Raw genomic sequence first — 17,500 nt, forward strand, 5'->3', positions numbered from 1 at the left:
AGGACAGGCAGGGCTCAGCAGAGGGGGAGCGCGGCCGCAGGGCCCTCACAGCGGCTTGTCCCACGGGGCTGCCCCAGCTCTCAGCCCTGCAGGAGCACCACGCTGGGCAAGCCTGGCAGCCCCTGCAGCCCAGGGCAGCTCTTCCCTCTGGAACAGCCCCCTGCAGCCCAGGGCAGCTCTTCCCTCTGGAACAGCCCCTGCACAGCAGTAAGTTCCCATCCTGGAGCTTTCCCCCACTGGATCACTCCATCGTGAGGTGCCATCGCCAAACACTCTTTTTGAGCCTGTGCTTTGTGTCTCCTTCCAAAGGAAATGGCTGGCAGTTCCCAATTATCCAGTTTATTACCGTCAGAGGAGGAACCTTTTTCTTACTTCCTTTTGGTTAAAGTCTTTTTTTCCCCAGGGATCTCCATCCCCTTTAAAAGTTGTTTATAGCTAAGTTGCAGCAAAACTCGACTGCAAGTAGTGTCAGACACATCTGTGCTTGTGGCAACCTTTGCCCCTGGAGCCCCAGGAGGCAACTCCTCCCTCACAAATTCCCTGGCTAATGCAGTGCTCAGACTTGCAAAATGTCATCAAAACACCAGCGAGATGATGCTTAAATACTGCAGCAGAACATGTGGCAGAGCAACTCCAAAATAAAGTTGCATCCTTAGATTACTATTTATAACATCCACTCCACTTCAAGCAATTCAGAGTTTAAACTCTAATTAGCGCATGCTAAAATATTCCTCTATTTTGTTCTTATCTTGACAATAAATTTAACAGTTCTACAAAACCAGACTTGGAGCTCTGCCCTATTTTATGTTCTTTTCAGTGAATGAGAAAAAGCTTAAAATATCTACAGAAACAAAGAAGGTGCCAGAAGCCTGAGCCAGGCAGCCGTTCCCACTGTGGGAGTTACATGGGCCCCACTCCGCTCTCCTGTACGACTGTGGAGCTCTGCTGTGGAACTCCTGGGGCCACCCACGGCAGTGCTCGGCCCCTGTGGTCCAGCCTGGAGGTCCTTGGGCTTGGCACCACTCCCTGTGCCACAATTAGGGCTGCTGAGGAGCTGCATCCTCCTCATCCCAACTGAGCCCACTAGGGCTCCATCGGGGGCCCTCGGTGACAGACGGCCCTTTGGGATGCTCAAACACATCAGATGGGTACGTACCAGAATTTGGTGTGGTGGGGGAGTTGGTCTGGTTGTTCTGGACAGCCGCGGCCACGGCGTGCGCTGCGGTCACAGCCGTCTTTGCTGCGTAGAGATTGGCTTCTTCCTGGAACTTCCCAATGTTCTTCTTGTACCTGATTCTCTTATTGCCAAACCAGTTGGACACCTGCAGTGGAGAGAGGTGGGAAGGGTGAGGGACACAAAGTGCTTGGCTTGGAAGAGCAGGATGTTTTCGAGATGTCATGTTTGGACCAGCAAACGTGTGCCCCAGACCCCAACCTGTATCTGCTCAGCACTAACCCAGGATGAGTTAAACACCACTATGGATGTGAGCAACATCTGGCTCCACTGCTCTGCTGGCAAACTGAGGCACAATGGGTGACTCTGACAACAACACGTATCCTGGAGCTTGCCACTGAGCACACCATTGTCTCCTACTACCATGGGCCATTTGTCAACAAAACTGTTGCAAGACCCCAAAAGCTGCTCATGGAGGACCAAGGTCTGGTTCAGCGAGGGCGAGCAGGCAGCGAGAGCAATTGTTCTTTATTTTTGGGCTGGAACAACCTTGGCAGCCCACTCACAGAATCGTGTTTGGTTGGCTGAAAATGAAAGGGATCATATAAATCAATAATGGCTGAAAAGTCACTTTGTCATGTCCCTTTGAAGATGCTGTACTGAAGCCAAGCTGGCTCCCGGGGCACCGGCTATTAACCCACGCAGGGGTCATGGCTGGAGCCGCTCAGGAAAGTTTGTACAATCTTGCTCAGGGGCTTTGTTTAACTTCAGCTGCTGTAACAGAGCACCTAAATAACAAACGCAGTTTGGAACACGGACAACAGCCATCATGGCAGAGACACAAAACTGCAACAATCCAGCAGTAAAGGGGAAGGGACCAGTAACAGCCCCACAATTATCACCCAGCTGCAGGGCATGGCAGGGGCTGAGGTTCTGTCCCAGTGCCCAGTACAGGACCCTGCTGAGGCAGGAGGCAAATCCTTCTGTATTTGATGCAGCGCAGCTTTTGTTTAACCACAATTAATGGAAAGCCTCTAGCTTTTGCTGGTAGCACAGAAGGCACCTTATACATCCTGCTCCCCAGATAATACTCCACTGTATTCTATATATTGCACTTAATATCACCTTGTCAGTCACAGAAGCAATAATACATTAATGAAACCCAGCAAATAATTATTGTGTACAATCAGATTATGCTTTATTAACAGTATCATAATTGAGGAATCTCTGCACATCAACCGTATTGTCCACGGATATGCGCAACACCCCTCTGTTTATGCACGCCCCTGGACCAATCAAACAACAGCCATCACTAATAAAGGTTTATTTAATTCTCACAGTAAAATTTTAATATCACCAGCAGCCTGGGGAAGCCTCAATGCGTGGATTTGCTTGACATCAGATCGTTTTCATTCTGCTAGTCCCAATACTTCTTAATCTTTAATATCAAGGCAATTAAAATTAATGGCCACTCATCCAGAGCCACTGTGGGCAGTGTTTCCTTGACATCAATTGTTTGATGGGATTACCTAGAGGTTAAACTAACAAGCAAGGTTTAATTGGAAGCAATGAGAGGAGCAGCGCTCGTACGTTATGTTTAACCCGCACACCACAGCCACAGAATATCCACAAATGTTCAACTCTTCCTGAGCAAAGCACACCCTGTGCTGCAGCAGAGCACAGCATGGGGGCTGCTGGAGGAGCCACAGCTCCCGGGGGCAGCTGCAGTCACCACCCCACTCCCTCTGCCCAAGGACTCTCCGCGCTCCCAGGACACAGGTCAGTGCAGGGCCCGGCCTGGGGACAGGCGGGGACATGCAGGGCTGTGGCCACAGCCGGGCTGACACGGGCAGCTGGACCCGGCCAGGAGGGCTGGGGCACTGCTCCCGTGGGCTGTGCCAGGCAGGATTTAGGATCCCTGCCCAACTGGAGCACACCTTGCCCTGCTTGTGCCACTGGCACCCCAGGGATGACCAGGATGCAGCTGCTGGACCCCCGTCAGCCCCGGGACCCGGCTCCTCGCCCGGCCCTACGCTCACCCTAAACGTGGAAGTCCTCTCCATCACAAGCTGCCTCACAACACATTTTTCATTAAAACAAAGTATCTCTTCACATAAAAAAAACAATGAACATCTTTCTCCTCCTGATCATTGAAGGCCAATTAATTAATTGGGCTTAATTGTATATTACATTTCAAACAATACTGTTGCACTTATTTATCATGTTAATTGCAATGTTAAATAAAAAGACAATAAATTATTACTGAAATCATCAAGATGCCTAATGTGGGATTTGGGATGGGGCAGGCCTGCCTTGTGTCTCCACAGTGGCTGATTTCCTGGGATAAATCAGTGCTCATTCTGCAAAGATGCAGCTGACACAAGATCATCGCTGTTGGAATTAGGGAACTACAGATTCATGGATCACAGAAATCTTTCCATTGTGTTTCCATGTTTGTAGCACACAGTTTACATTCCACACCTAAAAAATGGCACAAACCAGAAAATGCTGAAAATCAGTGTGGCACAGTTATGGTCCATGATCTAAACCCAAGAATTTTTACCTCTAGAACTATTTCATTATGCTGCAGCTTTTTTTCTCTTGCTTCCCACATGAAGTCCAGGGGTAAGAGCCCCTCTATCCATGGCTCTCCCTGTCAACCTGCTCACAGAAACAGACTCGGAAGTAGCAGGGACCAGAGGGGTGCTGGAAACCAGCTCCTGCATCCTTTCTTTGAAAGAATGTTAAAAATATTCCCTTGTCAACCACATCCTTCTTTAGTTTGAAGCAGTGAAAGATGTTATTGCTGTACTCCACTGCCACGCTCTCAGCACTGGCTGTGCCCTCTCTCCAGCCCCTGTGATGGACTGATGGTCGTTCACAACACCCTGAAAGAGGCTCATCTGCAAAAGTAAAAAACATCAGCCTCGCAGCCATGGGAGGGGAGAACAGATGACACAGTTTATCTCCCTCCAACATGTGCTGATGGGGTAGCTCTAAATTACAGCAATGTTCACTGCTAAGGACACTTTTTCCCCCAGAATTACCTTTTCCATATTCTTAAAAATGAAATTGTGTGAGGTGTTCATCTGAACAGTTTGTCTTTATGCTTTTCTTAAAAAGTCTTCTTTACATATTATTTTAAACACAAATATCAAAACTGAAACCATTGATCTCCCATCTGCAACAAAACAGTTCTGGGAGACAATTTTCTCTGCAGCTCGGTAAAGTGCCATGGCAGCAAGATTTCCAGTGAGCAACTTAATCTGGGGGGAAGATGACCCAAAACACTCACTAATTAAGTGTCTGAGGGAGAAAATGTTCTGCCCCCAGCACTTACAAGGCACTGACAGTACAAGAGAAAAACACCCTGGATCATCCCTAGGAGAGGCTATGGAGGAGCCTGGCTCAGCCAGGGAAGGGACAAGGTCTCTTCCTCAAAGCCGAGCCACCAGCCCGAGGAGTTTGGGAAGCCACCCATTAACACTATTTATTTCTTCCAGCTCTTTGCTCCTTCAGGGCATTTGCAGCATGGGAGGTAAATGGGACACAGTGCCAGACACAGCAAGGTCCGAGGGGCGCTTGGTCAAGGCCGGAAAGACACACGCTTAGAGATTTTCCAGGAAAGCCCTGAGGAAGGTGTAGCTCAGTCACTCACTTGGATGCCATTGCTTGTCCCCTGCGAGGCTGCTCCTGCCAGGGTTTCAATGACTCAATTCCCTGAGTCCTGGACTGCATCTTCCTACTTCTGCTGCCAGCCACCAGAGCAGCGTGTGCGGGGCTGCTCGACAGTGCCTGCTCACAGCTTTTCTGCTACATGGCCTCAAAAATAGATACCCTTTTCAGTACAAGGAAAGACAACTCCAGCCCAGTTTGACCTAGAAAATACCAACTAACCCTGCAGTACCCCCATGAGGCCTTTGGAAGTGCCTTTGGAAATCAAAGATTTGGATATCCACGGTATTCATGTTCTCTAGCTTTGACAGCAGATCCATCAGGAACTCAAGCAACCAGCTGATCACAGGCACTCCCTCTCTCTCACAAATGCTCCTCTCCCATTAGATGATACATGGCCCCATTTCCAGGCTTTCCCATATCATCCTGAGGTTTCCCAAGCCATTTTTAACACCTTGCCAGAGTGAAGCTCTAGCCCTTGCCAAGGCCCCAGCCCTGTGTCCCTGGTGCCCTTGCTCCAGGCTGGCAATGTCACCCAGCAAGGCTGAGGATGCTGGACACGGCGTACAGAGCACACAGTGCAGCTCCTCCCATCGCTCACTCAGGCCTCCTAATGGATTCAAGAAACAACTAATTCATGCCTGTATCAAATATTAAAGAGACAAACCTATATTCCTGTCACAGGCTCTCTGCCGCTGCCGTGTTGTTGGACCATCTGCCTGCCTTTTACTTCATTCTACAGCATATACATTAAATCTTATCAAACAATCAATTAAGAAAGAAATCAGATCTATTAGCACTAGAAGCAATCAGTTATGGCATCTCAAATGTTCCATCTCATTTCCTTTAGTCACTTCAGCCTTATCTAGATCTGGTTTTTTATCTGTCCACTCGGTGGGATCACTAACCCCTTCCCTGCCAGGCCCAACTCACTGCTGGGTGTGCAGGGAACAGCTCCTCAGCAGGTCTGGTGGGCTCCTTCCCATGTCATCTCCCCCAGTTACATTTTACCAAAGCTGAACAACTTCTGGTTCCTTCAAGTTGGTGTTGATGGTGTGGCCTCTCCTAACTACATGGCAGGCTGCCTCAGATCACATGGAAGATTTCTGGACACCACTTACTGAAGGAATTGCCACAAACCATCTCATGGCAAGGACTGAAACCAGCAGCAAAACGTAGGGCTGCAGCCCACAGTGTCCTGGCACTCGTGCTCTCGTGCTGTTTGGCTGGTTCCAGGCATCCCCAGCAGCCACAGGGATGCCTGAGGGCGTGGGAGAACAGCCCAGCAGCCACCACAGCTGCCCTGCACCCGCCGGGGCTGCACTGACCTGTGTGATGCTAACAGTGATGAAGGAGCAATGTGGGAGGGAACAAGCTGCATGCTGAATTTCCCTCAAAAAATTCCTGCCCATCACCACAGCCATTTGTAAATGGACTGGGAGAAACTGTCCCCATCTCCATCCTGTACCTTCCCCTGGCACCAGGCACTTCTCACCCTGCTTGGAGAGCGGGAAGTGCTGTGTGCCAAGGAACAGGCAAGGAGAGAGGAGGGCACACACACATGTCCTGAGGCAGTTCTGCCAATGTTGGTACTGTGGGTGCATCCAAAGTCAAGTAGTTCCAAATCTGGGAGAGCTGGGCAGCCTTTCATTTGAAAGACTTCAATAAAGTGCCTGAATTTTTCATGCATTCAATGGAGAGCTATAAAGTAAATCTCAACTCAGGTCTTAATTATAAAGCTAAAGGTTGCATTGCTAATAATGCCAATAGTGCAGCCTGTGATCATTAATAGTTAACATATGTGCCGCAGGCACCGCTCCTCTCAAGGACCTGAAATATTGATAAGGGAGCTGAGGGAGCAGGGAGGAGCCAGCACACAGGCCCTCACAACAGGAAGGGGGTGGCTGGAAAACTTGGAAACTGCCAAGGCACTTCTCTGCTACCCAAGTTCAACCTTCCCCGAGCTGTATGAGCCAGATTTGTGTGGGAGTAATTGGGGTTTCTATCATACAGGCCACAAGAAATACAGAGTGTTTTGCTTTTGAAGCTGCCTGGTGAGGGAAGGCTCGATGGTGTCACTGGCCTAAGCACCACTGCGAGACATCAGTCCAAGCTCTGTGTGTACTTCAGCCCACACAGAAAGCAGCTGCAGCCAACGATGGTGCTCCTGACTGGGGAGATGCTGGTTTTCTTGCACTAACTTCACAGGAACAGCTGTTATATGTGGTAAAAAGAGCAAATCTGCCTAATGCAGTTTTGCTACACAGAAGCCACTCTTCAGCTTAGCAAGAGGCTGAATTTCTGGCTTAGAAAAATAACTTTGAGCAATCAAAGAAATTCTGATCTATAAAGACAGATTTTACATTTGTCAGTAAACTGCCTTCCCCTGAAACCATGGTCAGCTGTAACAAATTCAGAGCCGAGCCAGGCTCAGCCAGGAACCTCACTGCTGCACAGAGAGAAAGCTGACGTGAAGTAGGGTGCTGACCTTGTTGCCTTTTTATTTTTATCTTCCTCTCTGTACACACACCTTTGTACCCCAGCAGAGCCCCAGCCACCATGGCACAATGGCTGCAGAGCTCAGCCACGTCCATCACCCTGCAAACCTCATCACAGGCAACACACAAATCTGAAGGGATGACAGAGGTGCTTTGGGCAGGACCCGCTCTGTACTGTTTGGCTCCACTGGAACCACCTCCTAGAGCCTGGAGAGAGGTGGCAGCATCACAAGGGGAGCTGGGAGGTTGACACACTGTGGGGTGCAGGAGGCCAGGACCTGCTCCCCTCGCTGCTCACCTGCGATACCGTGATGCTGCATTTCTTTGCCAGCTCTTCTTTGGCTTCTTCACTGGGGTAGGGGTTACTGAGGTGGGAGTAAAAATACTCATTCAAGATTTCTGTGGCTTGTTTACTGAAGTTACGCCTTTTCCGTCTGAAATGAGAAAAGAAAACCCACAGTTGTTCCTCCAGATGCCAGCGGGTCCCTGTCAGGGTTGGATGGGGGGCAGTGGCCCTCGTTTCTCATGCCTGTGATGCAGCACACAGAAACACAGCAAAGCTGTCCCAGCACCCACCCTCAGCCACCCCAACACCATGGGAGGGAGCACAGGCTGCAATGGCATGTCCTGCACCCAGCTCTGTGGGTCTGGACTCTGCCTCTGGCTTCACGCCTCTGACTCTCCCAGAGTTCATCCCATGAGGGCACAGGCCACATTCATGTGTCGTGGCAGCAGAGGTGAGGCAGATGCTGAGCCGGCAGCCTGCCCGCGGCTCCTCCACAGCCAGGTACGAGCCCAGCCCAAAGCTCCCGGCTGCTGAGCCCCTCTGTGCCAGCAGCAGCCTGACAGACCTCCTTCCCCTCCTTCCCTTCAGCACAGGTCAGCTGAGGCTCCTGCACAGCTCCCTGGGGTGAGCACAGTGGAACAGGACAGGGCGGCTGTGCTGCCATGTCCTCACGTAGCCCTCCCTGAGCTAATTGGCTTTCGACACCAAGTGGATTTCAGGGCTTTGTGAGGGAGACCCATCTGTGCCCTGTCCTGCCGAGGGCTGTGTGGGGCCTGGGCTCTGGCCCCACGTGGGACAGGCACCAAGATGTGCCACCTGGTCAGAACAGGGAGCCTTGCAGAGCACACTGGCACATGCTCCAGCCGCCGGGAGCCACCCGCCAGTGACACGGTGGCAGCTGGCACAGGTTACAGTGCAGCGCCTGCACAGCTGCAGTGCCATCCCTCCATGCTGATGGCTGCTCTCCTTTTAGCAGAACATCCTCTGGAAAGCTCCAGTTAAACATTTCCTTGGAGCTCCTTCCCCCAGGGCTGTTGCAATCACTGCCGGCGCCCCAGGCCAGCCGGCAGCCGAGCGCAATCCCCAGCGCGCTCTTGCAGAGTATCACGATGCTGCTAACTGCACTGTATCCTGGAGCAGGCAGGCTCCCTCCCTAGAGCTATGTTTATCTCATTACTGTGCTTCCGCTCATTTTGCCTTATTTACCTTTCTCCTTTTTAAAGAAATCACTTTAAAATGTGCATCTGCAGGCTCTACCTTCGCGTTCCTGGAGCTCTCCACAGACATCTCCTCCAACTGCCTGCAATTACCCTGATTTCCCACACCTGCCAGTGACCTCCTTGTTAATAACATTATTTTGCTCTTGTTTAGCTCCTCACAGCTTTCAGGTGTGAAGCGTGAGCTGCTGGAGGAGGGAGGCTCCGCATGGCGCCTGCTGCTCCTCCCCGTTCCGCCCGGCTCCGCTCCCGCTCTGCCCAGCTCTGCCCAGCTCTGCCCAGCTCTGCCCAGCTCTGCCAGCTGCCAGGGTCCTGCTCTGCCGATAGAAGGCCTACAAAGGGAATGGGGCTGGGGATCAATATCCCACCTAGGCCTCCAAACAAATCTGACTGTTCCTATAAACCCCCCTCCTAATCCCTGTGTGCCTGCCTCCTGGCAGCCTGTAGAGCAAGCAGCCCACCTGGCTGTGGGGACTGGCTCCAAGCTCTGGCAGCAATGTGGGTGTCCAAGGGAGGGAAAACAAGTCCAGTCTTTGCACTAAAATATGTAGAAAAGACATCACTGTTTCTGAAACCTCTGTACAGGCTTCTCTGCTTTCACAGTAGCTCCAGGTGAAGGACACCCATCCCTGCACCACCAGGCTCTCCCGGGCTGCCCAGAAATTATCTCTTCCCCCCCCCCAAAAGAGGCAGGTACAATTGCCTCTGCCTTACCTGGCATCGAGGAACCTTGATCTTAAAATCATTACTGCTTCACAAGTGCTTTGTTTGAGCTGCATCTGGATGGAGCTGAATTTTCGATGAATGATGCCCACCATCCTTTCAATCTCCTTGGGAGAAATGGGACGTGTCCGGCTCTGTTCTCTGAGGAGGTTCATCACATGTGTGGTAAATTCATTACATGCCTGTGGAGGAAGAAGAGACTCAGACATGGGTTTGTGCTGTCCCACAAGGACATAAGCTCTGACCCAGCTGTTGGGGGAAAGGCGGCACTGGGAACTGAGGGACGCTTGTGTGGCCTGTCCCTCTGCATGCGTGTGGCCAGGGGAGCAGATCCCACACACCCTGTCCAGGAGACACAGGGCCATCCTGGAGCAGCCAGGGGAGCCAGTGACCGTGGCACTGCTCCTTCCTGCCATGCTCATCCTTTTCCACATCCCCACGTCCCAGTGGAGAGGAGTGGTTGGATCGGCGCCTGTGCCAGCTGCGAGCAGGAGCAGGATCTGAGGGGAGGTGTGAGCGTACCCGGGAGAAGCCTGGGCAGGGCAGCCCCGAGCCCCATGCCCTCGCAGCACTGAGGAACCCAAGACCCTTCTGAGGCACCGTGTGTCCCCCCAGTGGGTGGGTTTCAGTGACACTGTGCCCAGCCTGGCCCACAGCAGGCGACCAAGGCACTGAGAGAGGGAAGGCACAAGGAGCCCTTGATTATCACTCCCAGACTATGGCACACTGATATGAACTTGGCCAGGCTGCACTATCAGCAGGAACCCCTTGGTATGAGCCTCCACACGACCAAGTGGCTGTCACACTGCCATCCTGCCTTCTCTAAAGCCAGGCTGCAAAACACCTACATAATGTGTCTGAAAACCACATTTTCAAGGATTCTCCCACATTTCAATAGATTATGTGAGGGAAAGAGTTAAAAGTGAAAAGTTTATGCATCTAAAAACTCATAATTTCCTATAACATTTGCTGAACGTCTCACAACTTATTAAGTGAAGCCATCTATGAATGCAAATGCTGATTAGCAATTTGGCAATAGCCCAACATTTGCAGAATTCACATAGCTTTTCTTTAAACCAGTAGTTCATACATGATTAATTAGAACATCTCATTTATGTAGTGTGCACTTTAGCTCATTACTCTAAGTAAAATTCGTTAAGTATTTACATTTAGATAATTAAAATCTGGGTACACCCTTAAGAAAGATGCATACACTTCAGGCAAAGTGATTTTTTTTTTCTTTACACTACTGAAAGTAAATTACAGGCTAATTTACATCCTTGCAGCACTTGTTGGAGGCAGCACTTGGCAAGGCTGGGCAAGCCCTGGTGCAGAGCCCTTCGCCTGCCACCACCGAGGTCGCGGTGCCAGCGCTGCTCGTGGCCTCGGCACCAGCGTGGCTGCCACGGCTCATCCTGCCACCACCACCCCTGGACTGCTCAAGGCTCCCTGAGCTCCAGATGAAGGAGTTCAACACGTCTCATCCTCACTTCCCATCTGTATATTCTCTTAATCAAGGTACAACCTGAGCATGCAAAGCTCAGGTCCAGCCCTCTGACCACAGCAGGAGCATCAGCTTTGGCTCACGTGAGAAACGATGCACGGGGGGAAGGGGACACAGGCACCAAAATGCAGTGGCTCTCCCCGAGATCAGAAAGCAGTTCTGACTGTCCCAAAATACAGCTGAACCCAAGACTTTGGCACTGGATGGACATTCTGGGCACACAGCTTGCCACATGCCCCCTTTTTAGATCTGGGGAATTCAATTTTAAAGTAAAATGGCAACTGTTGCATTAGAAATATTTTCAGTTATGTCTTTTCTATAAGAGATATAGTATCAAAACCTGGACATTTCAAAGCAAAAGTGAGTTTCTTGCTTTCAAGAAGTAAAAACCTTTCCTTGATTTTACTTGACTTGCCTGATGAGACTTGGTTTGGCTATAACTGCTTGGAGAGCCTGGGTTTCATTCATCTCCACCTGCACCTCCCCTCTGCAGAGCTGCCTCATGCAGCACGGTGGGGGGAAGCTCAAAAGACTCTGATGCTTTGTCTTGTTTCTCTTGTTTATTTATAGCGTCCAAGCTACTTGATCCCTTTTCCAGGACTATTTTTCAGGCCTCTGCTTGGTGCCCGAGACATTATTAATAATGTCAGGTTATAAGTGATGGCCTTGTTAACCTGCTCAGAAACCTTGTAGGAGCAGGGATGCTCCTGCTGCCTCAGTGCTTCATCACAACAGCACAGATGAGCACAGGAAAAAGAAAGGAAATGGCCCAAAACAGTATTTAGGGGCAGGGTGGCATCCAGTGCTCTGTGGGGCTGGTGGTGGCTTCCGAGCTGCCACACTTCACCCCAATTTGGGGTGAGTTCAGGAGACATCTGTGAACTCAGGAAGTGGGTTCCCAGCTGCTCCGGGAGGCCTGGGACCCTTACAGTACTTTTGCCTACAGCAAAAAATGTATTTCAGTGTAATTACAGCAGATAGCTTTCAATATGTCATCTCTGTTATAGGAGCTGTAAATTATGGAAGGCGCTGCCTGCGCGCGGCCATTTCTCGCGGCACCCGGTGAGGGAGCGCTGGGCGATGGCGTGACACACTTTCCATTTCTCTTCCCCTTTTTTTTTTTTCCTTTCCTGAGTGCATTCCCCTAACTGGCAACAAATATCAGGATCAAACTCAGCCTGGAAAGCGTCCCCAGGAAGGCGCTCTGGTTCCTGCTGCCATGGGATGGCGGCAGTGCCGGGCAGGGATGGCGGGAGCTGCTCCACACACGGGCAGGTCCCGGGTGGGCTCCCCGGTGCTCCCGCTGCAGGAGGGCACCCGCCTCCAGAACCTGCGGTGCCCGGGGCTGAGATGCCAAGCCCTGGCTGCCTCTCGGGCACTGTGGTGAGACAAACCGGCAGGAGACAGTTTGCTGCCAGGCTGGGGAAATTATCATATTTCTGTCGAGCAGACGTGGCTGGGTGTCAGGATCCGTGGGGAAGCGTGCATGTCTCAGAGCAGCTCCACCCCTCTCTCCTGCTCCAGCAGCACTTGAGCATCCTCCAAAGTTTCCTGTGGTGTGGACGGATGGCTGTGACATTTCAGCTGAAATCTTTGTAAATGGAGCTACAGGGCAAAAAATGCTCCTGCTTCCACCACATCATTAAACTTATTAGAGTCCAAGGATGTTTGCCAGGAACCAGCTGCAAGCACCAATCTGCCACCGCTCTGGCCCAGATCTGCTTCCATCCTGTGTCTCTGTGGCTGTATGAGACACGCTGCTGCTGCGTGGGGCTCGTTAATCCGACAGCCATCCCCATCCCAGCACTGTGCCTGCACCCGGCAGGGCATGGAGAGCCCGGGGGTCCCCACAGGACAGCTGGGGCCTTTGGGGGTCAGGGGAGAACAGGAGATTTGCACAAACACCCCAACAGGTATATGTTCGGTTATTTGTTCACCACTTGAACAACACAGTGAAAGAGGCAGCACAGATGAGGCAGTGCCACTGGCACCCAAGCCACACTGCTGCTGGCACCTGGCAGCACAGGGCAAATGTTCCTGGTGCCACTAGCGTGGCAAATGTGGCAGGTCACCAGGTTCCAGTGGTGAAGGCAAACCCACGGGTCTCTGCAGTATGCTCTTCACTCCAAACAAAGACACCGAGTGCCAGCATCTGCCTGAACCAGGATTACCCTAGTTCCTGTCCCAACACCTGGTCCAGGAGCTCTGCTGGTGCCTCTCTGCCCACTCCCTCTCAATCTGCTCCGGCCGACCTGCCGTGTCCCAGTCGCGGGCCGGAGCCTCCCACCGCCTGCTCCGGGAGCCCGTGGGCTGAGATGGCCAGTGCAGCCTGTGCTCCCCAACTCACCAGACCCAGCTGTGCAACACCTCATTACAGGGAAGAGGGTGGCACCAAGAGATGGACACCTCTCCTCTTTGCTGCTCTGGGCGAAGGGGAGAAACACAGCCTTGGGTGTTGCTTTTGTGCAGTTACAGACAACAGAAAACACTCGAGCATGCAAGATGCATCCTGGCCTCAGCCAGTGGCTCCTTGGAGCCCAACAGACTCCCATCATGGCTCTTTACAGGCACAGGGGCGGGGAAGGGGAGGAAGGGACGTGGTCCAGAGCGGGCAGCAGCGGGCACTTGCAAGCAGAGGAGAGCAGTGGCAGGTACACGAACAACTGAGAGACTGATGTCTGACCTGTTCATATTTCTCCAGCTCTGTGTGATAGATTTGTCTGATCTGGGTCAATTTGGCTCTGTAATCTGAGTGTTCAATAGAGTTATCTGAAGACCCTCCAGAGGCTGCTGCGGCTGCAGCTGCTGCCGCCGATCCCCCACCTTTCTCCGGACCTGAGACTCCTTCTGCCAGAAGCATATTGTCTAGTCTCATTAGCTGAGGATCGGGAGGGTCTTCCTCCTGGGCTCCTCGGATGCTCAAACCTTAGGCAGAAAAGAGAGAACAAGAGAAAACACAGTCAGTATTTCTGCATCTGCCCGGCCACTGCCCGCTCGCTGCACGCCTGCGAGGAGCCCTCTGCAGCGCCCGCCTTGCCCGGGGCCACGGGCACCAGCCCTGCCCTGGCCTTGCCTGCAGCACCCCAAGGGCACCAGATCTGCCCTGGACCTGCCTCTAGCATGGCCCCAGCACCTCAATTGGCACCCCCCTCCACAGTTGGTCCCGTGAAGCACAGCCTGGTCAGTGCCACGGGGGATGGCAGTGCCGTGGGACCCTCTCCGCTCCCACACAGAGCAGAACCATCTTCACAGGCTCTTTAAAGGACCCTGCAGCATTTTAAACACCTCACTATAAGCACCAGAGGGTTGTTCACAGGAGGACAGGGACATTTGCCTTCCAAGACCCAGCTAAGCCTGCATAGGGCTGGCTCTACCCTGTTTGTTATATCACTTTGGTGCAAGGCTGTGTGGGAAAAGTACATTACTTAATTGAAAATAATTGATTTGCTTCTCATTTCCTTCCAAATGGATATGAGCATCATGTTATTCTTAGGGAGAGCTGTCCCACTGGACTCCATCACTCCCATGAGGCCCAAGCGTTGGTTTAAAATGCCTGGGGAAAAGCTGCCACTTGCTCCTCAGCTACACGAGGCTGCAGGGGGAAAGCAAGAAGATGCTGTGGCTCCCACCAGCACAAATCCCATGGATGCACCACTTCCATGTGTGCCCATGGTTTCTGGCTCCACACAGCTGGAGGGAAATGATGAAGCCAGAGCCGGGAGTACCCCCTCAGGAGCGGCCGCAGCGGGAGTGGCTGTGGAGGCTCCAGATCCTTCCCAGTGCCTGCTCACAGATTAGGGCTGCACAAGAAGGAATTCAGGTTGCCCTTGGCTATGCAGGGATTGGGATGCTGTCACGGTGCCAGGATACTGAGTGTGTGTTTAAATTGCCAGTGCTCTCGCACTGTATTGTTGGGAACAACATTTTAAATCTAATTTTTGTTTTAAATCACAGATTTCCAACTCACTGCTCAGTCAGCACCTTCTCTGCACCCTATAGATCAAGGCTGACAATTTGTGAGTGAGTCAAGTCAGGCTGGCACGGTGCCAGCTGGTGCCAACAGCACCAAAAAGGAAGTTTAAAAATAATTACAGTCGTACAAACCCACCAGAGCTGGTGTGGCTTCTTGAATCAACATTTCCATCAGAGGCGTAAGGCACCATGTGCCTCCCAGCCCAATTAACCTCTTTAGCTCTGTTTCAGAGCAGGTACTTGTGCTGTGGCCACGGCAGGTCCTGGCACTGCCACTGGCACTGCACGGGTTCATGCAGGCACCTGCACTGGCCCTGCTCCTGGCAGTGCTGTGGGCTCCAAGTGGGCTCTGAGCAGGCTGTGCCAGATGTGTCAGCACCACACAGCTGCCAGGCGTGGAGCTGGGCACCAGCACTGTGCTCCCTGCACTCTGGGAACAGCACAGGGATTCCACCCTCGCTGTCCCAAACCCCATGTGCAGTAGGACGTGACCCCCCTCACTGGCACACCTTCAAGAAAGCACAGCATTAATTTTGCCCTAAAATACACATTTTAAATCTGTCACCTTCATTTAAAACTATAATTCCATATAATTTCATGGGAATAATAAAACGTCTCATCATCTCTTTAAATTATTTCTGTTGCCTGCTCAGATATCCACAGGCAAGGGCTGATGACACCACGCATCGTCCTGGCATGGCCTTGGGCTGGCACAAGCGTGTTGGGGACAACTCCTAGCATGGCTCAGGGCACCTGTGCTGTGGCCAGGGAGGGTGATGCCACACTCAGGGGTCCCTGCAGCAGGACAGGGGGTGGTCCCTGGCCAAGGGAGCCCTGTGGCCTCCCCAGACCATCCTATCCCTCACCCCCCATTCCCTAGGACCCATTTCCTCAGCTCTTGCAGATCCCCTGGCCTGCAGTGCCATAACACAGGTGTGATTTCCTTGGTGAGCTGTTCTGATTTTAGTCTCACTCCTCTGCTCTGCTGCCAGTAGGTTCAACAGTGTCCTGGTTTTATTCCATGTCAGCTCCCTTTTCCTTCTCATCAATGATTTCTACTGTTGTTTCTTCTTTTAGCTTCTGGACTCCTTCTCAGTCCACGTTTCCTGTGCTCTATTCCAGCTGCTTTTACTCAGCTGCATTTCCACTATGGAACTCATCCCCCTCCCAGTATCCCATCATAGTCCCACTCTGCTCCCAGATGCAGATGCCCAGCCAAAACCTGCAACAAAATAATTTGTTAAAATTGCTGTGATTTCTGTTTTATTTCCTTCCATCAACAGGCGAAAGCTAAAGGGTTTTGTCTAAACTGACACAATCCACCCAGACTTAAATTAATATTCCAAATCCCCAACCCCTCTCTATAAACTTGTCACAGGACAGCAAGTGGCCCCTAAGGTTTAACAGCAGGAGCTGATGCTGCATTGAGACCACAGGAGCTGGCGAGGGGCCCTGAAGCTCAACAGAAAGAATCTCAGTCAATGAGGGCAACGACGAAGCCACTCGGGTGCCTCGCACGTAACCCAACACGTGCCCGGGGCTGGTGACAGAGGGGTGGCACATTGTGTTCATCTTCATCTCAAGCAGGGCTCCCACATCCAGGAGCATCCTGTCCGGAGCACGGGAGTCCACGGACGCTCATCGACAAAGGGATGTGTGTGTGGGGGGACACAACATTAATCCTGCCCCTGAGTGAGACATCACTCATTTGAATGGCAAAGCCACGAGCTGATTAACTGATTCTAACAAGAATTAAGCTGTGTGTTAATTCCAAGCTTTCCTTATGAACTATACGAAGCAGATCAGCACAACTAATAGTGTCTGGTGTCCCTGGGGGCAGGGGACAGCAAAACTGATGAACTCTGTCACCAGTGAGACGCAGCTCGTCGGCAGCAGCCCCTCAGCTGCAGGTTGAACAGTCCCAATGTTGTCTGGGAAAGACTCGGAGCATCTCGCGGGCCCCTCAGCATGGAGGAACATGGAGGAACACTGCTATCCGCCGGCAACACGGCTGCTCCTACAGCACCTGCCTTTATAAATTACTCTTCGTTTGAATACAGTGATAATATATGTATTTTTTGACATATAAGCTCACACTCGGTGGCCATTGTTTCCCTCTTTTATCCCTCACTCTATCACCCTGTGAGTTTATTACTGTTTAGCTCACTGACCTTTCAATGCATCGAGGAATTAAGGTGCAGCGTGGACGGGGAGGAACACAACAATACATCACTCCCGGCGGAGCCACCGGCGCCACCGGCAGCGGAGGGGAGAGGCCCCGCAGCAGCGCCCACCCCACAGCCACCGACCACCTCAGACCCCTCAGCAACCCGGGAGGGGCCAGGGCTGCCCCGTCCACACACGGCCACTGATGGGCACCTGGGGCTGCACAGGGCTCAAACCCCCCATCCGGTGACGGCAGCACACCGGGGGTTAACAAAAAGCATGTGA

At 52.0% G+C, this 17,500-nt stretch overlaps 1 protein-coding gene across 7 annotated transcripts in view; it reads right to left on the minus strand.

Moving 5' to 3' along the window:
- The window catches only part of PBX3 (PBX homeobox 3), a 104,156-nt gene that overhangs the window by 5,504 nt on the left and 81,152 nt on the right, over positions 1-17,500 (minus strand). For all 7 annotated transcript variants that reach the window (XM_051807569.1, XM_051807570.1, XM_051807572.1 and 4 more), the window contains 4 exons: positions 13,761-14,002; positions 9,565-9,755; positions 7,646-7,781; positions 1,157-1,322 (listed from right to left, as the gene is read on the minus strand). In XM_051807569.1, the coding sequence (XP_051663529.1) occupies positions 1,157-1,322; positions 7,646-7,781; positions 9,565-9,755; positions 13,761-14,002 (735 nt within the window). The remainder of the gene's footprint in view (positions 1-1,156; positions 1,323-7,645; positions 7,782-9,564; positions 9,756-13,760; positions 14,003-17,500) is intronic.

Source organism: Manacus candei, unplaced genomic scaffold (assembly GCF_025592945.1).
Source record: "Manacus candei isolate 608988 ecotype Guabito, Panama unplaced genomic scaffold, ASM2559294v1 h1tg000071l, whole genome shotgun sequence".
Lineage (NCBI taxonomy): Eukaryota > Metazoa > Chordata > Aves > Passeriformes > Pipridae > Manacus > Manacus candei.